This window comes from Podarcis erhardii, assembly GCF_964252035.2.
Source record: "Podarcis erhardii genome assembly, chromosome: 5".
Classification (NCBI taxonomy): domain Eukaryota; kingdom Metazoa; phylum Chordata; class Lepidosauria; order Squamata; family Lacertidae; genus Podarcis; species Podarcis erhardii.
Window position 1 is genome coordinate 84,500,327 of NC_138509.1, and position 23,500 is coordinate 84,523,826.

The following is a 23,500-nucleotide window of genomic DNA, read 5'->3' on the forward strand; positions in this document are numbered from 1 at the left end:
CAGCCAGCCACCGCGAACCTCGTGAAGAGTTCCTCACCCAGACCAGATCTTCAGGGGCGAAATACCTTGTTGTGTCAGTCTCAACCTGGGGGTTTGCTCTTGAATTACGGTTTGGCATTTTATCCGGGTGGACATAATCCAGCACCGTTACCAATCTTCTACCCAAGAGCAGCTCAGCTGGCGACTTGCCCGTCGCAGTACACGGCGTCGCATGCTGCAAAAATAACATTCGCGCGATGCGAGCTGACCAGTTACCCTCCATTAAGCGTGCAATGGATTCTTTGGCTGTTCTTACCATGCGCTCCGCCTGCCCATTGGAGGATGGGTGAAAGGGTGCGGATGTGACCCCTCTTATGAAGTTATCAGCCAAGAATGCCCTGAATTCTTGGGATACAAAAGCTGCCCCATTATCTGATACAATGGTCTCAGGTAACCCGTGGGTTGCAAACAGCTGCCTCAACACCTTGATTACGGCAGCTGATGCCATGCTAGGGACCATCGCCACTTCTAACCATTTGGAATATGCATCGACGAGAACCAAAAAGACCTTCCCCTGGAATGGCCCAGCAAAATCTAAGTGCAGCCGGCTCCAGGGAGATCTGGACTGCTCCCACCAGTGAACTGGTGCTCTGGCCACTTCTGGCCGCACCTCTTGGCATGCCTTGCATGTTCGTACCCATTGTTCTATGTTCTGGTCCATTCCAGGCCACCACACATAACATCGGGCTAGCGACTTCATCCTGACCATTCCCGGGTGTCCCATGTGAAGCGTCTCAAGAACCCTGTTTCTCAGTGGTGCTGGGATGATCACCCTATCTCCCCACAGGAGACAACCCTTATGCATGGATAACTTGTGCTGCCTTGTCACATAAGGCCTGAATTTGTCTTCATGCAGACCACCTGGCCACCCCCTCCCCACCCAAGTGAGCACATGGGAGAGAACAGCATCTTTCCTCGTTTTCTCAGCAATATCAGTAGCCGTTACAGGAGCCCCCGGAAGTGTTTCCAGCATCATTATGTGCTCCGCTGGAGCAGGATCCTCATTGCTCCCGCCAGGAAGGGGCAATCGACTCAGCGCATCAGCGTGGCACAACCGTTTCCCCGGCACATGGGTCAAGGTGTACTGGAACCCGTTCAGGAATATAGACCAACGCAACATTCTGGGGGAGAGAATTTGTGGCGTTTGTTTGTTCGGGTTGAACAACCCCAACAGTGGTTTGTGGTTCGTTTCAATGGAGAAATGACGACCGTACACATAATCATGGAACTTTTTGATTCCTGCCACAATTGCAAGCGCCTCTTTGTCAATTTGAGCATAGTTGCGCTCCGTGGGCGACAACGTACGGGAATAGAAAGAGATGGGCTTTTCTGACCCATCCGGTTCCCTATGACTCAGCACCGCCCCCAGGCCGTATTGAGAGGCATCACATGCCAGGACCAGCGGCTTCGATTCATCATAATGAGCAAGGACGCTCTTGCTACTCAGCATTCCTCGCAAGGAGTCAAAAGCCTTCTGCTGCTCCTGCCCCCATCGCCACACATTCTTTTTCTGCAACAGTCTATGTAATGGTTCAGCTACTGAAGCTTTCTGGGGTAAGAACGAATGATAAAAGTTAATAAGTCCCAGGAATGACTGCAACTCCGTCTTGTTCTGTGGTCGTGGTGCCTCGATGATGGCCTTAACCTTAGCATCTGTGGGGTGGATGCCTGATGCATCAATTTTAAACCCCAAGAATTCCACATTGGCACCCCAAAACTGCATTTTCCCTTTTTTAGTTGCAACCCTGCCTCCTTGAACTTGAGCAACACTGCACGGACACACGCAACCAGTTCCTGTGGGTCTTTTCCAGCAATCAAAACATCATCAAAAAATGGCAAGACCCCCGGCAGACCTCTTAACAGGCGTTCCATGAGCCCTTGAAAAATCCCTGGGGCCACACAAACTCCAAATTGTAATCTGTTAACTCTGAACGCCCCTTTATGTGTGACAATAGTCTGTGCTTCCGCTGATTGTGGGGTTACTGGCAGCTGTTGGTAAGCTTGTGCCAGGTCAATTTTGGCGAACACCTTGCCCCCAGCCAGTTTAGCCAACAGATGTGATATGACTGGAATGGGGTATGAGTTTCCCCTGAGTGCCTTATTGATAGTACATTTGTAATCAGCACAGATCCTGACTTCCCCATTTGCTTTAAGGGGCGTGACGATTGGAGTCTCCCACTTAGCGGAATCCACGGGTGAGAGAACTCCCTGCTTGACCAATTTATCCAGCTCTGCTTCGATCTTGGGTTGCAGTGCAAATGGCACTCGCCTTGGTTTGAGTCGGATTGGGGCCACCCCAGGGTCCAATTCGAAGTCAACTGGGGGCCCTTTATAACAACCCAGTTTCCCATTAAAGAGACCAGCAAATTCTTTGCATAATGCCTCGCTCATCTCAGGGCAGGTTTGGATTGAATTAAGCCCTGATATACTCAGTGCCCAGGAGACTGGGGCGACTGCCCTTCGCAATCACCAGTTTGAGTACCGCCTGTTTGTCCCGGAACTGTACTCTCACGGCACACATTCCCATGACATGGATGCGGCCCGCTGAGTATGACTGCAAAGTTGCCGGGAAGGGCTCCAGAGGGGGCAACTTACCCCTGGGGAAGAATGTCCTCACGGTCTGGTCCGACACGATAGTAAATCCAGATCCGGAGTCCACCTCCATGTTGCACAGCTGACCCTCAATCTTCACCTTGACGTGTGCCTTGCCTTGCGCTGGAAACTGCACGACCCTCCCGTTGATCTCCGTTACATAGTGGCAGTCCTTTAGAACATGGTTCGCTGTGGCCGATCTGCGATGCTCCAGTCTAGGTGCTCCTGTCGCTCCCAACGCCGCCGATCTACAGACCCTGGCGATGTGACCTGTCTTTCCGCACGTCCGGCACATAGCATTCCGGAAACGACAACTCTTCCGCTCATGGTTTCCGCCACAACCAGGGCACCTGCCTCGGTGATCTTTGTGCACTGTGCAGGCCTGACGCACTGACTCGACCCCACGGACTGGGCTCTGGCTCGGAGTAGCCTCTAGCTCGTCCATGGCATGCGCAACTTCTATCTGTGGCTTAGGGACCCTGCGACTGGCATCAAGCTCCTCTCTTTCATAATTCTCCGTGGCGGTGGCCTCCTTCAAGGCTGAAGCAAGGGTAACCTCTTCTTTAGCCACGATGCGTCTTCTGGCTTTCTTGCTGCTCAGACCACCGACAAACCGATCCAGGAGAGTCTCTTCCAGATCTTGGAAGTCGCAGTGCTGAGCGAGCTTCCGCAGTTCAGCTAGAAATGCAGATACAGACTCCCCAGCACGCTGCTGCCTCTTATGAAACTCCATCCGCCGGGCCATCTTGGTCTCAGTAGGCGCTAAATGGCTTGTTAGGCAGGCAAGAATATCTTTGAGAGATGTCTCACTTAGCTTCGCTGGGGCAAGCAATGCCTTGGCCAGCTTGAAGGTCTCAGGCCCACAGTAGCTCAGGAATGTGGCCCTTCTTTTGCTGGCATCGGTGATCCCTTGAGCCACTGCGAAGAACTCGAAGCGTTCGACGTAGTCTTCCCACGTGTGGGGCTCTTATGGCTGGAAGGGCTCCAATACCCTTGGACTCTCCATTGTCCTGTGGGCAGGGTCGTCTTCTCAGCTGGCCAGTGAGTCTTGTTCTTAGCTACAATCCGGACTCTGAGGCAGGGCTGCGTTTAACCACTCCTCAGCATTCCGGATCCCACCTTTGTCGCCAGTTGTTGTGACGTGGGGTTTGTGATTTCAGCTCTCTTGACATAATATGCTGGAGACATTTCTCTAGTAACACTTCTTTATTAAAGCAACAAGACTAAGACCTGAGGAGGGGAGAGCTACATTTATAGGGACAGGGAACTAGCTAGAAGGGATACATTTTGGAGGGAACAATATCAGGCAATCACAGTCCTGCCTTTTGGAGGCAACCAATAAGACAGAGGATCCAAATACAGCAGCTTAAATGAACCAATAGTAGCTGTACCCTCTGGAACCAAAAGGCAGTTACTTTACCCTAATGCAACTACAGACAATAATAATACAGATATAAAATCCTTTGACTCAATACACAACAGGCCCTGCCCTCTGCCTGCCCCTCAGAGCTAGCACATCATGCAGGGATGGGCCTCAGTGGTGGGGCATCTTCTACCCGAACTCGGTGGCAGTGCTGTGAGGGGAAATTGGAACGTTCCAGGATCAAATCAGGAGTCAGAATGGCTTTCATAATTCCAGGACTGTCCCTAGAAAATTGGGACACTTGGAGGGTACATCAATGGAAGCCCCACATAGTGACCTCCTGCCAATCACAGTCTCTAAGCCTAACCTACCTCACATGAGATAAACTCCATGAGTGGTGATGCTGAGTTCAACAGCCACAGACTACTATTTGACAACGTCATTTCATGCACTGTTTAGTAAACTTCCCACTGGTCATTTCTACCCCCACAGGCAAACCTCTTAGAAATCATTACTCTTAAATCCCTGGACTGAAAGATATCCTAGTTTCCTTATGAGGATGCAGCCAAATTAAAATTAATAGTTGTTTTCTCCCCAAATCAAGGCCTTATCTGATGTGAAGTGCAAGCTAATCATGGACACCTATATTTCTTTTCTTCCTGAGCTGTCAAACCAAGGCTTTCAGCAAAGAAAGCCTTTTTATCTTTTCTTATTCCAGCCCTTGTCCTACATGGCACTGCGTAGCAGATGTGTCATTTGGGTTGGCTGGCAGTATGTTGGCGGTTGCTCTAGCAGAGCAGGAGGTTTGCACGTAAATAAACTCTACCAGCTCAGGTGCCCATTCATCCATCAAAGTGAAACAGATTCATGTTAATGTCAAGAATGCTAAAAGGCAGTAAAATAAGGGCTAAACCACTACAGGCAAAACAATGGTCACAGAATGTATTAAGAGGCTTAGTGGCAGGGAAATAGTTTTTGTTGTTTTTTTAAGGACATGTTAACTGGACACAAATCAAGGCTGCAGGCTCAGATTGGCATGAGAAACACAACTAATGAAGGACCTTAGCTTAAGGTCCAAAACTTTCCCACTTGCCCTCCTTCTGTGCATTTAAAAGCAGCCTCACAACAATGCAAGCAGGTGAAGCTTTTCCTGGAATGGAAATAACTGATCCAGAGCCAGTAAAAATGTGGCAATAAAAATTTGAGAAACGTCGATAAGTCATTTTTTTTTAAATGGCAGCAAAAGCTGACTTGCATTCTAGATATTTCAGTGAAACAAAACACAAGATTCAATGGAGAGGGGTCTTGTTATTTCTTAAGGTATTGAAATAAATGTTATTGTGGTTGTGGCTAGACATTCCCCAGGGCAGCATCCCTAAGGATGGTCCAGCTGGTGGCAGCTGCAGTGAATGAAGAAGGGGATTTGCCATAGCTGTGAGAAACAGTGAAATGAAGGCCATTGCAACTCAAGACCAGAAAGGAAGAGAGCCTAGCTAAAGGTAGGCTGGAGGCCAAAGGTAGAATACAGGAGTTGATGCCCAATGAAGTCGTCCCATTGATGCAAAGAAAAGACTTCTGCCTATACAATGGGACTTTCTCCCCCTTTCCTCTCCCTTTGTGCCCCACAAATGTGTTCTAGGGGTTCCTACAACCATATGGAGCAGATTTGGGGGGCAGGAAGAGGAGAAGGAGAGGAAGTCCCATTCCTCAGGTAGAACTCATTATGCTAAAGAGATGACTCCATTTAATACAACCATGGGAGATGTTCTGTTCTCTAACCCTGGGGAACTGGCCATTGAAGTAGCCCTTCAAAGAGAATGGAGAGGAGGGGGGGTGAGCAGGACAGAGAAAATTGGCAATGAATAGCTAACCAGAGAGTCTTAAGAGGCAAGAAGAAGAAGAATAGCTGAGAGATACTAAGTGGACTTACAGTATTTTTTGCCCTATAGGACGCACTTTTTCCCCTCCAAAAATGAAGGGGAAATGTGTGTGGGTCCTATGGGGTGAATGCAGGCTTTTGCTGAAGCCTGGAGAGCGAGAGGAGTTGGTGCACACCGACCCCTCTTGCTCTCCAGGCTTCAGGAAGCTATCCGCAAGCCTTGGGAGCCCGGCGGGAATTCCTGCCGGGCTCCCAAGGCTTGCAGACAGCAGCCTGCAGCCCGAAACCCGGGGAGCACAGTGGAGCATACCCCGGGCTTTGGGCAGCTCTCCGCAAGCCTGCGGAGCCCGGCGGGAGTTCCCGCCAGGCTCAGCAGGCTTGCGCACAGCTGTCTGCAGCCCGAAGCCCGGGGAGCGCAGCGCTGTGCACCCCGGGCTTGCGGATAGCAGCCTGTTCTGGGGGCTGGGGTCAGGGAAACACTCCTTTTTCACTTGAGATGTAAATCTGCTCTCATCTTATGAGAGAAGCAGGATGGAACTCATATGGCCTTCTGCCTCCTTCATATATTAGCGCACGTGAGGGGAACATTTCTCAGTACTGGGTGGGACAAGCATCAAAAGTGTGCAGAGCAACAAATGTAAAATTTACCTTTATACAATAAGCTGTTTTCTACATGCACAAAAACTACTCACAAAGAGCAATGGAGGTGAGGGGTGTTGCCTGAGGGGAGTGGGTGTGGCTAGGGAAGGAGGGGTGTAGAGAGAGTCTTGAGAACCAGATAGAAGGGCTTGAAAGGCTGCATTTGGCTCCCAAACCTGAGGTTCCCCACCCCTGTCTTAGAGGCTTCGTTTTGCTTAGAGTCTTCCAAGGACGAGACCATTTCTACCCATGTTAAGTAGACTTAGTCATGAACACTACAAAGTGGAGCAGCTGCTGGATTGAGAAACTCAAAACTAGTGCCCTTCTGGGTTCCATGTTCTTAACCGGAGTGTTGCCTAGAGGAAGACTAAGGATCTCCGCTTCTCAGCCCCTTCCCAAGCTCACCTTATCCTTTCCGAAGCTGAAGAGCAGTTTGCGCTCAGTAATGAACCGGACGGCGATTACACTGTCTGAATGGCCCTCCAGGACTCCAGCGGGCTTAGACGTGACATAAGGATTCCAAAGGCAAACATGGCGATTAACTCCTGCGGTCGCTGTTCAAAAGTCACAAAGTTGAAACTCATTTATACAGACGTTGTTGTTTTTTTACAAGCATGACAAAGAAATGTGCCAAAGTTGCAGCAACTGTAAACAATTTTTGTTTAATGGATTCCATTCCACTCTCCAGATTTGATTGCCTTGATGCAGCTTCTCCCTCACCCCCTATTCATTTCCTTCATAAAAATTAATCTGTTTTTGCAGCTGCTTGACTTGATATGGAGCCAATGTGAGCCAAAGAAAGGGAACACTGGCTGAGACTAGGAAAGATGGGTCTTGGAGACCTTGGTGCAGTCCTACAATGGACACTCCTTGGCAGGGGTGAGGAATCTCAGGTCCACAGGCCTAAAGAGGCCTGTAAGGCCTCTCCATTTGTCCTGTGAGGGTGTTTTAGCCAAGCCCTGCTCGTCTTCCCTATACAGTGGTACCTCGGGTTACGAACTTAATTAGTTCTGGAGGTCTGTTCTTAACCCGAAACCATTCTTAACCTGAGGTACCACTTTAGCTAATGGGGCCTCCTGCTGCCTCCGTGCTGCCAGCACACGATTTCCATTCTCATTCTGAGGTAAAGTTCTTAACCCGAGGTACTACTTCCGAGTTAGCAGAGTTTGTAACGTAAGGTACCACTGTACCACTGTATGTGACATCATATATCCATAGGCTGTTGACACCTATATCAGGGGATGGAGCCCAGCACACCTCAGAGACTCACTGGGAATTGCTTGAGAACACAGCCGTTCATCTCAGTAGCAAGCGAGATGCCAGGACTGATACAGTCAGTCCCAAGTAAGGTGTTTTGTTTTGTTTTAATGCTCCATCAAGTCATGTTTCATGAGATCAGTTTCAGTTTTCTCAGTCTGAGGTTGTTGACAAGGTATTTATGTGTATGCACACAATGACATGCCCTTTGGACCCCTGCCTTCAATTGCTGACTAAAGCTAGCCTGAGTGGCATGACTGGGTGGGTTCAGGCTGCAGTAAATATAGCTCTGCATGAAGGGGGGCAAGTAGCAACCACTTTGAAGGAGGTGAAAATGCCCACCCCGTCACAAACACTTCCTTTTTGAGCACAGTACTTGACAGGATTGCGGCAATGCAGCTGCAGGCATTCCTGGAAGAAACTGATTATCTAGACCCATTTCGGTCTGGGTTTAAACCCAGGTTCAGGGCAGAATCTGCTTTGATTATCCTGATGGATGACCACTATAGAGAGAAGGGCAGGCAGAATGTTGCTTTTAGAAGCTCTCTCATCAGCTTTTGATACCATTGGCCATGGTATCCTCCTGGACCACCTACAGGAGACGGCTTTTGAGGGCACTGTTCTGCAGTAGCTTCAGTCTTCACTCCAGGGACAGTTCCAGAAAGTAGCACTGCATGAGTGCTTCTCGGCCCCTTGGCTCTTGAGCTATGGGTTGCTGCAGGTCAGTATATTGTCTCCATTGCTATTTAGCATCCACATGAAGCTGTGGGAAGCAGCCATTAGGAATTTTGGAGCAAGGTGACACGAGTACACTGATGATAATTCCCATCAGCTCCGACAATATGCTTGATAGTCAGGGGATGATAGGACCTGCAGTCCAACAACATCTGGAGGGCCACCGATTCCCTATCTTAGCATCTGTTCTATATTTGGTTGCCTCTTCTTTACAACAGCCTCCCCAGTCCTCTACAACATCTCTTTATTGGTTTTGCTGTCTATCCATCTCCTTACAAATGCCTCAGGTCCCCTTTGTTCCCCTTTCCTACCACCCCACTTCGCATCAATTCAGAACAGAGCTCCATTTGTACTTTTTTTTGTTTTGTTTTAATGAATTTCCTTTTCAGTGTGAAGCTTATACTCCTTCCTCCGGCAAGTGTTTCGTCGGCAATATACGCTTTATCACCTGCACCTGGCTTTTGGAGGGTGCAATCAAAAGTCAACCCTCCAGGCATTTGTGGGCTGTAGAGCTGATGCTAAGCCAAAGTGGGGGGGGGAGAGAAATTGACCACAATAAGCCTAAATTGGCTGGACAGTTATGACTCCGCCTAAGAAACACTTGGGATTTTTTGTTCTGTTTGGGGATTAAGAACATGGTATACCCGGAGAGCTCACTAAAGCACAGCTTGCAAGAGTTCCTTGGGGAAACTTATGTTGGTTGTATTTATCTAAAATCAGTTCACATTTGTCAGGCAGAAGTACCCTGATATATAGAGCTCTGGGCATTTAAGAGTTCTAAGATGCAGCAACCACTAGGTAAATGTCATGTTTTACAACATCAGTACAATTTACTGCACTTTACTGTGTGGAATGCAGCCCAGAAATTACTCCCATACTTTATCACACTTCCTTCCACATGATAACCCCCCTCCAGCAGGCAGAAGACTTGGAGACTTGACCAGGCATAGGCAAACTTGGCCCTCCAGAAGTTTTGGGACTACAACTCCCATCATCCCTGACCACTGGTCCTGTTAGCTAGGGATGATGGGAGTTGTAGTCCCAAAACATCTGGGGGGCCGAGTTTGCCTATGCCTGGTCTAGTCTCCAAGTCTTCTGCTTGCTGGAGGGGGGTTATCATGTGGAAGGAAGTGTGTCCCAAAACATCTGGAGGGCCGAGTTTGCCTATGCCTGGACTAGACCCCTCTCCCTGAGGAGAAATATTACCAGCAAAGGACAACCAGCTAGGCCACAACTGGATTCATGGGCATTTTCAAAACGACCTTCCCTTACAGCCATTTCCTCCCATCTCTTTTCCGTATGTGCTATATCCAAATCAAACTAGAATTTCTGCCTTCACCTAATCATTTATACTGATATTACGTGGATTTAATTGTCACAGCTTTCCCCAAAGAATTCTGGGCATTGTAGTTTAATGAAGTTGCCGTTAGTGAATTTCTACCTAGCCCACTTTACCAAAGTGAAATTGTTAGGGCTCCCCTGGGAGGGGGAAATGGCTGCTATGCTAGGTTGAGTCTGCAATAAACACTGGCCCATTAGGGTGCATGGGGTACTCATTCGCAAACTCCTCACCTTTCTACCAGCTTCCTCCTTCTCAGTCTCAGTGTTACCTCATTGTTGACCTCCAGTAGGGAGGAGGATGGAGACAAAACTAGAATTAGGTGCTTCCGCCTGTCACTGGCTCTGGTTTTACCTCCTGTCAGGCTCCCTTCCAGTCTACCAATCTACATGAGCACCAGTTACCACTGCTACAGTGCAGACATACTCTTAGACTTCTGATTGTCCCTTTCGGTTTTACAAGAAAACAAATTATAGTGACATACCTATCAAGTTGAGCCTTGAATGGAAATCAAAAGCATTGACTCCTTGAGTGACGTGGAAAGTTGTTGTTGTAAGACGAGGACTTAATTTCTCTCTCCAAGCTAGCACCAGTGTGTTTGTGCTGCTGGTTGTAACAGACAGAAAGACATCTAAGGAGGGGATGTATGCAACTGAAACAGTATAGAGATGGCATTTTGATTAGATTCGTTATCAAGTAAGAGGTTCTTATATAGAGCTGAGTCAATTGGGGTGAATCAGTTTTTAAGTTTTGTTGCGCTGTGTTAAGATTTGGGTGTTTTGAATGCTTCTGCAGCCTGTTCTTAGTACCCTACTTGGGTAGAAAAGAAGAGATATAAATGATTAGAAGATGATAGATATAGATCAATTGATTGATGATGATAGATGATAGATAGATAGGTAGATAGATTAGATATAGATAGATAGATAGATAGATAGATAGATAGATAGATGATAGATAGATAGATAGATAGATAGATAGATAGATAGATAGATAGAGAGATAGACAGATAGATATAGATAGATGATAGATAGATAGATAGATAGATAGATAGATAGATAGATAGATAGATAGATAGATAGATGATAGATAGATAGATAGATAGATGATAGATAGATAGATAGATGATAGATTAGATAGATAGATAGATAGATAGATAGATAGATGATAGATAGATAGGTGAGATAGATAGATGATATAGATAGATGATAGATAGATAGATAGATAGATAGATGATAGATAGATAGATAGATAGATAGATAGATAGATAGATAGATAGATATAGATGATATAGATAGATAGATGATAGATAGATGATAGATAGATAGATAGATAGATAGATAGATAGATAGATGATAGATAGATAGATAGATAGATAGATAGATGATAGATGATAGATGATAGATAGATAGATAGATAGATAGATAGATAGATAGATAGATGATAGATAGATGATAGATGATAGATAGATAGATGATAGATAGATGATAGATAGATAGATAGATAGATAGATAGATAGATGATAGATAGATAGATAGATAGATAGATAGATAGATAGATAGATGATAGATAGATGATAGATAGATAGATAGATGATAGAGAGAGAGAGAGAGAGAGAGATGATAGATAGATAGATAGATAGATAGATAGATAGATAGATAGATGATAGATAGATAGATAGATAGATAGATAGATAGATAGATAGATAGATGATAGATGATAGATAGATGATAGATAAGCAGAGCACAAACATTTGCAGTAGAAATTTAATTTTTCCAAGCCTTCAAATCTAATGCTATTCTTTCTCCCAACCTGGTACCAGATTTGTTTTTGTTGTCTAATAATGGGAAGTCATGCAACATCACTAAGCCCCATCACTTGAATTTAAGGTTTGAGATGCCATCAAGCTGGCAACCTAAACATGAAGTGTACTTTTGTTGGAAAGCCATGACTAACTCCAACTGCCAGACAAACAGGGCTTTGTATTTGCATGTGTGTGTTTTCATGCATTGCCTTTATATGTGCGTATGTAAAAGCATTTAATGGGTACACAGTAAAAAGGTAGCATGTGAAGACGGCCATTGAGAAAGAAGCTCTGAATACAAAATTGGTGCCTATACTGCAGCAGTGATGGGGAAGAAGATGCTGTTCAACTCCAATCAGCCTCAGTGAGTATGGTCAAAGGTCTGGATGATGGGAGTTGTAGTCAAACTACTTCTGCAGATATCTAGAAAAAAGTATAACCATCTGGAAATAGGTTTTTATATGCTGCTGTAATGTTTGCTATTGAATGGCATAGTTGGAATTTCAATAAAACACACACACACACAACCTGCCTCTCTGGACTCTAGGGACTTTTATGAGAGTAAAATGTTATGAATATTAGGAGCTGAGAAATCTTCACAGTTTCCAACAAAGACATAAACTTGTTTCTGTCTAAATTACACTGTAAGTCAAGCTCCTTGGAGGATGCCTGACTGAAAATGGTGGTCTTAAGAGTAATCCCCATATCAGAATATATATAGCAAATTAAAGTGTTATGTTCCTTGAAGAAAAGACTGAGCCAGTTGCTGTTCTTCGTACTGTAGAATCATATGGCTGGAGGGATATTATAGATCATCTAATCCAATCTCTGGCTCAAGGCAGGGAATTCATAGCTAGAGCATGTCCAGTCTCTGCTTGAAGACCTCCAGCAAGAGAGAATCTGCCATGTATACCATGAGTCCATGGTTAACACATACAGCAGGGGTAGGGGACCTGTTGTAATTGAATGAAACTCTGAAGGCTGGGGCTTTGTTCACAATGAAATGGTAAAGCTAAGTTTGGGCTGTACCAATTCAGGTTTCAGCAGAGGTTGGGGTTGCTCATATTTATTTATTAAGCAAAAATATTTGAGCACTGAGTATTTCAGTTTTTAAAAATGGGATCCTGTTGCACTACAAATCCCATCAACCACAGCCAGTGAGCAGGGATGATGGGAGTTGTAGTCCAGCAATAGTTGGAGGGTCACAACTAAGCAACCCTTAAAATATTGGACCAGGCTGCAACCCAGAGATCTATCTTTGGATTGCATGACACAGATGGAGACAAGGCAGCTGCAGTGGCTTCTTCCCACCCATTACCCTCCCAGTTCTGCTGCCTCTCCTACTTGCAATAAAAAGAAGCGCTCCAGGTGTGCCATGCAGCAGGCAAGGTAGGGAAGCATAAGCAAGTGGGCAGGGTGGGACAAGAAGAAGACGCCATGCCTTCTTCTTTTTCCTTTTTTTCCATTAAGTAAATATTTTATTAAGTTTCAGAAAAGACAACAAACATAGCAAAAAACAAGAACAAATACACAAAAATACAGTGTACATGAGAAAGAAGAAAGAAAAAAAAGACAAAATAGTTTCAAAAAAGACAAGAAAAGACACATTTTTAAAAAAGAAAAAGAAAAAACACAAAAATCCCTCTTTTTATTTCTCATCTTTGATTCACTTATTTTCTTGACTTCCTCACATCTCCCTTTTTTGTATCCCTGTTGAAAATTAATTCAGCAAATTCATGTCCAATTTATTTGTCTAATTACCCATCCAATCTTATTTTTAACCTCGTTGCTAGAACCCCTTCAGTTCATTTCAATGCCATTAACTTTCAAAAATTTTACAATATTTCTGTAAATAAATTTTGAATTTCTTCCAATCTTCTTCCACCAACTCTTCTCCCTGGTCTCGGATTCTGCCAGTCATTTCTGCCATCTCCATATATTCTATTACTTGCATCTGCCATTCTTCCATGGCTTCTTGTCCTCCAGCATTACACTGTGACATCAAAGGTCCAGATTGCATCCTTGCAAGCATAACTCTGAGATGCAAGGTTGAAATGTTGTATTAAGCAGAACACTTGAGTGGCAGAAAAGACCAATATTCCCCCCCAGCAGGGCTAGGAAGGCCATTCATTATTCAGACACAAAGAGTTGGGTTGATTGCATGCATGCAAATTACTTTAACTCTTCTTTTTTTTTTTTTAAGAAAAGAAAATAGAGTCACTTCAGGAGATGTGATTTCAGAACCATTGTTATCCTCTGGCTTTGATTTAAAACTTTTAAATGAGCTTTGGTGTTAAAGAGGCTATAAAAACTTCTGGAAGGAAGCAATCAGGCTTTTTTTGGCACAGGACCTGGCAGCAAAATCTTAATTTCCAAAAGGCAGGCCCAGAAGTCGCAGCCTCCTCTTTCCTACTGCCAAACACCCCACAAGTCGGTCCCCCCTCAAAAAAAAAAAAAAAAAAAAGATGCAGCTATAAAAAATATTACCACCGCCTAAACATCAGCAAAATTAACCCCAAGGAAAAAAATACAATCTGAGAAGTTGAAGTTTGCTGTAGAGGCTTCCCTTGGGAAATGTGAACACCAGCATGAGAGCAACCATTAGCAGGTTGGCGTTGCTGATGGAAATAAAGTCTGGTAAAGAAGTTCATATGGATGTGTGAGAATTCTAGGGCCACATAGGATGTATGAGCCCAGCTGCCCTTGAGGCTAAGAACTCCAGGACCCACTAATAACAATGCAAACTTGTGTGCGTTTACACCGAAGTACTGTATTTTTCGTCCTATAGGGTGCACTGGCCCATAGGAAGCACCTCGGTTTTTGGGGGGGGAATGAATAAAAAAAAAATATTTCCCCCCCCCCAGCCGTGGCTGCCGCCCCAAGCCTTGTGCACACCTGCCTGAAGCACGGGGCACCCTCCGGAGGGCTCCGTGTGCTTCGGGCGGCAGGCTGCCGCCCCAAGCCTCGCGCGCCCGGTGGGACCTCCTGCCGGGCGCGCAAGGCTTGCGGACACTCACCTGAAGCACGGGGAGCCCTCCGGAGGGCTCCGCGTGCTTCGGGCGGCAGGCTGCCGCCCCAAGCCGCGCGCGCCCGGCGGGACCTCCTGCTGGGCGCGCAAGGCTTGCGGACACTCGCCTGAAGCACAGGGAGCCCTCCGGAGGGCTCTGCGTGCTTCGGGCGGCAGGCTGCCGCCCCAAGCCTTGCGCGCCTGGCAGGACCTCCCACCGGGCTCGCGAGGCTTGCGGACACTCGCCCGAAGCACGGGGCACCCTCCGGAGGGCTCCGCGTGCTTTGGGCAGCAGGCTGCCACCCCAAGCCTTGCGCACTCGGCGGGACCTCCCGCCGAGCACGCATCGCTTGCAGACACTCGCCGGGGCTGCAACCTGCTGCCCCCAAGCCTTGTGAGCCCGCAGGAACTCCCGCCGGGCTTGCAAGGCTTGCGAATAGCTTCCTGAAGCCTGGAGAGCGAGAGGGGTCGGTGCGCACCGATGCCTCTCGCTCTCCAGGCTTCAGCGAAAGCCTGCATTCGCCCCATAGGACGCACACACGTTTCCCCTTCATTTTTGGAGGGGAAAAAGTGTGTCCTATGGGGCGAAAAATACGGTAAGTCCTGCTATGTTCAAACGGAGTTTCCTCAAGGTAATCACATATTTTTATTGTTTATTATTATTAGTTGAATTTATATCCCACCTTTCCCTCCAAGGAGCTCAACATGGCAAACACACACATATTTCTCCCTCTCATTTAATCCTTACAACCCCAGGTACTAAGTTGGGCTAAGAGGCAGTGACTGGCCAGATATCACCCACTGAGCTTCCTGGCCAAGTTTGGATTGAACCCTGGTCTCCCAGGTCCTAGTCAACCACTTTAACCACTACACCACACTGCCTCTCATAGGATTTCAGCCTTTAAGAGCTTTTGTCTGATACCCCAATCTACACCAGAGGCTGGCACCCAAGATTAAAAATAAATAAATAAAGGACTTCCTTGCGTCATTTCTCAGATCAGTACCTTGTCTAACCCATTCCTTATCATGGAGTTTGTGCCTTAACACATAGCAGCATTTGTGATACCCAGAGACCAGCTCCTGCCAAGTCACAGTCATTGTCACATTTTCATCTTCAGTGGAATTTGAAGGTCGTTCAAACAATGAGATCAGAGCTGTGTTGAAGACAATTGCTTGGACCTGTGAAGGATAGAGTTAATTTTTTATATTAAAAAGATCTTCTACCACTCTCAGCATTTCAAAGCAACCCATTACTGATGGCAATAACCTGAATATCACACAAAGCCCCTCCTTTGTTATAAATTCATAACTTGCATGCATTTGAATTTCACGGCCACGGCTAAGGCTATTTTTTTGCTAATGAGGCTGCCGGGATTTGCTTAGGAGAGGACAACGGAAATAACTTAAATATGTATAGGTAGCCAACATGTATAGTTGGGCAAGATATGACAAAAGGGGGAGGGTAAACCAATCTAAAAGCAAATGAAGGGAACAAAGCCTTGGGCAGCTAAATGTACTTTCAAGAGAGTGAATATGAGTAATGAGAAGCAATTGGGATGAATTGACTTTTGACTTAACATAAGAAGAAAAGCTAAATCTCCCTGGAGTTGGAAGTTCTGAAGCATCGTCTTCACCATTGAACATATGAAGGTGGACTGGATTGACTCAGTAAACTTTGTGAAAAGCAAGAGGAATGCAGATGGAGGAGTCACCATCCAGTTCCCATCGTGTCCCCTTGCTCTCCTCAACTGCTGCTACAGGGACACCTGAAAGCCCATCTTACCCTGAGGGGAGGGGAGAAGCAGCAGTAATTGATTTTTATTTTTTAAAAAAACAAGTTGTCGTCCCCCCCCCCCCGCTCCCAATTCTATTTCAACTTTAAAGGAAAAAACCCCACCATGCTTATTGTTGTAATAATCTTATGTGAACTGCTTTGTGAGGTCTGCCTAAACAGTGATACTGTGAACAGGTACTGTCACTAAATAAATAACAAGTGCTCAATCTGTGTGGATAGTGCCCTTACATATTTTACTCACTAGATGTTTTGTTGGGTAGAGCCAGACATTCCCTATTACTTTCTGTTCTTCTCTAAGAAATATAGCTAAGCTCTTCTCTAGCTCCCTGACTAATGTGTCCACTAAGCCTTCTGACAGGGGTGGGTACCAGGAGCAGGTCAGAAATAACTCACATGACTTCAGTGAACTCTTTATTCAAAGAACAAAGACAGTCCATGAGGCTGTGCCTAGTGAGCACAGCAACTCTTCCCCGGAGAACTTGCCCCTATGAGGTAGTTGTGGGGACCGAGGGCCACCGCTTTCCTACAGCTCCCTAAGATTCCTCCTTCCCCAAGCAATTTGAGACTCTGTCATCTTGCTTGTCTTTGCTCCGCCCTCTGCATACCTCTTCAGGTTCTGGGAGATCAGGGGGGAAGGGAGCTGGTCACAGCAGGAGGGGGAGACACCATGGCTTCTTCACCAGCCTGACTCATCTCTGCCTCTTAGCATCCCTCCAGCTTCTGCCTCTGATTCTAGACTGCTGTCTGCCACAGCCTCTTCCTGCTCACTCAACCCTGTTACCTCTTCAGCTTCTGACTCCTCTTCCTCCCAGTCTGCTCTTTCTTCTCCCTCTAACCACTCATCACTATCCCACTCCCCTGGCTCTGAGCCTTCTTCCCTTGGGGTTTCCCCAGCTGCTGCCTCCCACCATTCTTCTGCATCCAGCCAGGCCAGGACACCTTCCATGATACTAACGGCCCAGCACTCTTCAAGAGGCAGCTGGTGTCCCAGTACAACAGGGATGAGGAACTTGTGGCCACCCAGATGTTCTCCTGACTTTTTGTGCCGTACTTGCCTGCCCACAAACATCTCCCATTGTCAGAATAGCATCATTTCCATCGTGAGGGTTGTACCAGTAGTCCATGCATATCACGGTTCCCCCAAAGCCTTGAAGTCTATACTGACATGAGAACCCTTGTTTGGAATTCAGCTCAGCAAAATAGATCTCTTTGCTTGTAAATGAGACAGCTACCTATATGGGGTGGGAGAGAAACAAAGTTAGTGGTGGGGAGAGAAAATATTCCTCCAGGTTTACCACACAGGCGCCATCCAAAAGTGCCTTCATTTCTTAAAAGACTTGCCCATTAGCCCCTGTTGCCCTTTATGTCTCCAATCTAATGCAAAGAACTCCTCTGTTGCATGTGAGCATTCTCACTTTCTTCTTCAAACCCCTGCTCAAAATCTACCTCAAGCCTTTGTCTTAATCCCGGAATAAGGAATTTGTAGCCCTCCAGAGATTGGTTGACCCTAACCTCCATCAGCTCCAGCCACCATAGCCTATGGTCAGGGAAAATGGGAGCTGTAGCTCATCAAGATCTGGAAGCCCACAAAGGTCCCCACTCCTGCCATCACCCCTCATTCTCTTACCTTTCTGAAACAAAGCCTCCCTCTCATTTTCATTGATGTTATGACCTGCTGCCGCCTACAGAGAGAGGTTTTTACAGAAAGGCAGGCAAGAAATATTGGGTGCCTACAGTGCTAAAAGAAAGAAAACACAAGCCTCAATGGTCGAAGAAGATAGAGAAGGAGGTAATTGTTGAGGCTGGAGTCAAAAGCTCAGCACAGCAAAGTTGCTTGGTCCTTTGATCCCCTAATTGAGGAGCTGTGTGTACACACACACACACACACACACACACACACACACACACACAGGCACAGGCACTCAATCAGCTTCCATCCCAGCACTATAGGCAGGCATCATCCTTGCTAAGACCAACTTCAGCACCTAGAACCATTGGACAGCTCCCTAAAGGCACACTGCCTCTTAGGTTTTACTCTGGTCCAAGATTCCAAGCAGTGCTATGCAGCTACCTTAAGTCACAGTTTTAAGTTCCCACAGTGCCCTAACCTAAGCTAACTCTTTGTGGGAACTTTAAATGCTGAGTAAACCCAGCCGTCTAGCACAATATTGAGAGCTATCACAACAGCTACATAAGCTCACCAAGACAAAGGGGAGCCCACCAAGTGAAACTTTGTCCAGCATCCTCTTAAACTCAGTCCTGTTCTTTGCAACCTTTGGATAGCCCAGTTAGAATCTTTTCCCATCATTCAGTCAGGGTTTAGGTGGATAGGAGGGATCTGCTTTCTGGGCTAGGGTGCTACCCATCAGCTGTAGCAGGAGCTGTATCAGAAAACAGACCATCCTTTTCTTGGGGCTGGGCTATTGCCCACATGTTGGAAGGGAAAATTAATGTTTTCCGTGTCCCGAAGGGCAGTAAGTGATTGATACATCCAACTGGGAGGCGATCCCAACACGGATGGGATCTGTGAGAAGCTGTGAAAAATTATCAGCACTAACATGGTTTTAGAAGTACTGTTACACTTCCATGAGCACAGCTACGTACCTTGTTAACATTTGGCAGTGCAACCAGAGAGGTCACCCAGAGGTCTTTAGGTTTGACAGCTTCTGTGGTGATCTGAAGAGTCCTCTGTAACTTTAGACTCTCTCCCCAGCAGCCGAGCAAACCGTTCCTGCTCACAGTCAGGTAGCTGATAGGGCTTTTCAATAATGTTACGTTCTGAATAGCATCTTTGTGGATCAGAGGGAGAAACCGGAGGTCCTTCCAGTGAGGGATGACCGATCGCCTGGCCCGTTCATCTCTCTCATACAGCTCAAGCAGCACAAAGGAGGTCAATTTGTCCCAGTCAATAAGGCCATCTCGGATCAAATCTATCTTGTCAAACAGCTCGCCGTACTCTTCCTTGGTGCCTTGCCGAACTGCTGTGGACATTTTGTCTACAAACTCTTCTCTCGTCATTGTGCCGGTGCTCTCATTCGATTCTGGGAGCTTGAAAGAACAGCAAAGAGAGAAGGAGGAGTTTGCCAAGGTGCTAAGGATCGACCCTCATGGAATTCATTCAGTGACCCACTTCTCAATGGCACCCAGAAGAACTGTCTTAATGAGGGAAAGTGCCATGTTTGGTGGTGACAAGGTGCTCTGAAAGCTCCGTCAGTGACATTTTCTACAGGGGATGTTCCATAGCTCAGTCAGTAGAGCATGAGATTTCAGGGTTGTGGGTTTGAGCCCCACATTGGGCAGGTGCCACTACTGAGAAGGCCCTCTGCCTGGTTCCCTGTAACTTCACTTCTCACAGGGAGGGAACCGCGGAAGGCTCTCGGAGCTGGAGCTCAGTGTCTGGGCAGAACGATGGGGGTGGAGATGCTCCTTCAGGTATACTGGGCCAAAGCCATTTAGGGCTTTAAAGTTTTTAAAACATTTTTTAAAATATTTAAAATCAACAATAAACTAAAACTAGATTAAAAAGACATTTTTTACATGTTGGGTAGGTTTGCCTAAACAAAAGTGTCAATAAGCAGGGAGTTCCAAAGTTGTGAGTGCAGCTTCACTAAAACATAAAAGTCTTACAACTGCAGAACAAGTATTATGTGGCACCTCTAACAGTGCCGGTTCTGCAATTTATAGAGAGGGAAATTCGATATATGGGGCAAAGTACATTTAGTACTTGTATGGTGGGACTAGATTTATTTTAATTTTTTATCTCACTCTGGAGTCCTCTTTGCAATGAAGAATGGGTAAGGAATGTCTGAAATAAAACTAAATAAAATCTTATGCATGCACACTTACTTGTGAGTAAGCCGTATTGAACTCACAAGGACCTAATCCAACTAAATACAAACCTCCTCTAAAATTATGGGTTGGTGACAAGTCAATTGTCAACTTTGTATCCCCCATAAATAACTGCCGATTTCCTTCTGTAAAATATGCTTGGTAAATTGGCTTCCTCTGCTTAGGTAACAGATTGCAATGGACATTTTCGTCATATAGATACCTGGGGCCAGGTATGCTTCCATATGCTCCGATGAAAAGCTGTCAGAATAATGATTTTGGATCATTCTGCTAAAAGCCTCTTTATCCTATTTAATAATCATCCAATCCACTCTTCCCTGGGGGATTTCTTCTTTTCTTACAGAGGCTTCCTTGAATTTTCTCATATCCACAAATGAAAACATTGTGGCAAGGGGATAAGAAATGTTGTTATGTTATAAAAGGCCTCTTCCTAATCCACTGTTGTAATTATTTAACTGAACAGCAGTAAAAAAAATAAATAAATAAAAATTAAATGACACTTCGGTTTTAACATTTCATACACAGAGGGGGAGGGTGGCATCTAAAGTATAACACCATGATAACTTTGTGGGAAATCGAGTTTAATTAATTTTCACGTTTTTTAAAGGGGGAAAAAATCCCATTAGTATTTCAACACTATCTATCTCCGTGTTCCACAAAGAATCTTAATGAAACAATATTTCAAAATGGAAATTACACTCCATTGCCCCTTCAATATTATTTCTCTCTCTCTCTCTCTCTCTCTCTCTCTCTCTCTCTCTCTCTCACACACACACACACACACACACATATATATATACATATATATATATATATATATATATATAGACAGCAAACAGGAATCTGAAATGAATCAGGGCACTGGGTGGGTGGGTGTTGTTTTAAGAGTTAAGTTTACAGCCTTGTTTTTGAAAACGCTGCACAGCCAGAACCTCTGGACTCAATATACTTCTCGTTATCCGTGAAACATCAGCGGTATCATGATTGATTGACAGCTACAGGCTTGAGCCCATCTGGAGAGCAAGCATCAAAGGCACTAACTCGTTGAGTGAAATCTTATTTCAAAACAGTCTATGCAGCAACTCCCTATAAGTGTGCCGTCACCAAATGGACAGCAGGAATGAGGGTCTGTAGAAGAGGGTGACTATTAGGAAGGTAAAGGACACGGGTGGCGCTGTGGTCTAAACCACTGAGCCTCTTGGGCTTGCTGATCAGAAGGTTAGTGGTTCAAATCCCCATGACGGAGTGAGCTCCCGTTGCTCTGTCCCAGCTCCTGCCAACCTAGCAGTTTGAAAGCACACCAGTGAAAGTAGATAAATAGGTACCGCTGCAGCGGGAAGGTAAATGGCATTTCCGTGCGCTCTGGTTTCCGTCATGGTGTTCCATTGCACCAGAAGCAGTTTAATCATGCTGGCCACATGACCCGGAAAGCTGTCTGTGGACAAACGCCGGCTCCTTCAGCCTGAAAGCAAGATGAGCGCTGCACCCACTAGTCACCTTTGACTGGACTTAACTATCCAGGGGTCCTTGTTTACACCTATTAGGATCATGGAAAACTGCTTCATGCTGATTGAAGCCATTGAGTACATCTTGCTCAGCAGTGGCCACACTTCCTGGCATTGGCTGCCCTGGATTTCAGGCAGGAAGCATTCCCAGCTCTTCCTAAATATGCTTTTCCTAGAAATGGACCTTCTGCCTGCAAGCACATGCTCTACCACTGAGCTGTGTATGGCATTTCCTCCACTGACAGATACCAGTCTCCCTGCACCTGTTCACTGGGCCTTCTGCAGCGAAATATGACAGACAGGGCAGCTGGAAAATGCCAGAAATGTTTATTTTTTTAGTTTTTTATTTGTTTCCGGCCTTTCACCCTACCATCCAAAGGCAGGATCCAACACTGAAACACAATACAGTGGTACCTCAGGTTACAGATGCTTCAGGTTACAGACTCCGCTAACACAGAAATAGTACCTCAGGTTAAGAACTTTGCTTCAGGATGAGAACAGAAATCACGCAGCGGTGGCAGCAGGAGGCCCCATTAGCTAAAGTGGTACCTCAGGTTAAGAACAGTTTCAGGTTAAGAACGGACCTCCAGAACGAATTAAGTTCTTAACCCGAGGTAAAGGGAAAGGGACCCCTGATCATTAGGTCCAGTCACGGACTGGGGTTGCGGCGCTCATCTCGCTTTATTGGTCGAGGGAGCCGGCATACAGCTTCCGGGTCATGTGGCCAGCATGACTAAGCCGCTTCTGGCGAACCAGAGCAGCACACAGAAACGGCGTTTACTTACCCGCCAGATTGGTACCTATTAATCTACTTGCACTTTGTGCTTTTGAACCGCTAGGTTGGCAGGAGCTGGGACTGAACAACAGGAGCTCACCCTGTCACGGGGATTCAAACCGCCAACCTTCTGATGGGCAAGCCCTAGGCTCTGTGGTTTAACCCACAGCGCCACTCTCATCCCTGAGGTACCACTGTAACCCGAGGTACCACTGTATTAAAAACAGTTTTAAACAGCCATTTTGCTGGCTGAAAGAATGTCTGCTTCTGGAAAACACAGATATTTTGGACTTGGAAGGTTTCAACAATGTATTTGGGTGGCATGCATACCTGTGGTATGACAAGGTCAAAGCACATAAAGCGTTTAAAAACCATATTGTCAGGAAAGCACTATTTAATGTTTGGATAAGATATAAGGACTTGCTTGAAAATAAAACTCCAAGGTGGTTGTCACCAATGGAAGCTAAGGCTCTGAAAAAACTCAATATGGAGGCAAATTGGCCGAAATATTGGGAAATTTTGGAACAAGAAGGAGATAGATTAAAACTGCAGAGTTTTGACAAACTAAAAAATAAGGTACGAGATTGGCTTCATTATTATCAAATAAGGGAGGTTTATAATCTGGATAAGAAAATTGGTTTTCAGGTGGAAAAATCAAAATTGGAAACAGAATTGTTAGATCCTAAAACTAAGAATTTGTCAAGAATGTATAATTTGCTGTTGAAATGGAACACACAGGATGAATTGATTAAATCTGTTATGATCAAATGGGCACAAGACGCTGGACATAATATTATGATGGCTGACTGGGAAAAGTTATGGACCACAGGTATGAAGTTTACGGCATGTAATGCCTTAAGAGAGAATATAATGAAAATGATTTACAGGTGGTACTTGACACCAGTCAAGCTTGCAAAAATTC

The 23,500-nt window shown here is 45.8% G+C and overlaps 1 protein-coding gene across 1 annotated transcript in view; it reads right to left on the minus strand.

Moving 5' to 3' along the window:
• WDR49 (WD repeat domain 49) overlaps window positions 1–23,500 on the minus strand; it is a 102,022-nt gene that overhangs the window by 66,379 nt on the left and 12,143 nt on the right. Inside the window, exons 2-6 of the mRNA XM_081862906.1 lie at window positions 19,054–19,497; window positions 17,505–17,681; window positions 15,659–15,833; window positions 10,328–10,495; window positions 6,918–7,066 (exon numbers count right to left, since the gene is read on the minus strand). Of these exons, the coding sequence (XP_081719032.1) occupies window positions 6,918–7,066; window positions 10,328–10,495; window positions 15,659–15,833; window positions 17,505–17,681; window positions 19,054–19,497 (1,113 nt within the window). The remainder of the gene's footprint in view (window positions 1–6,917; window positions 7,067–10,327; window positions 10,496–15,658; window positions 15,834–17,504; window positions 17,682–19,053; window positions 19,498–23,500) is intronic.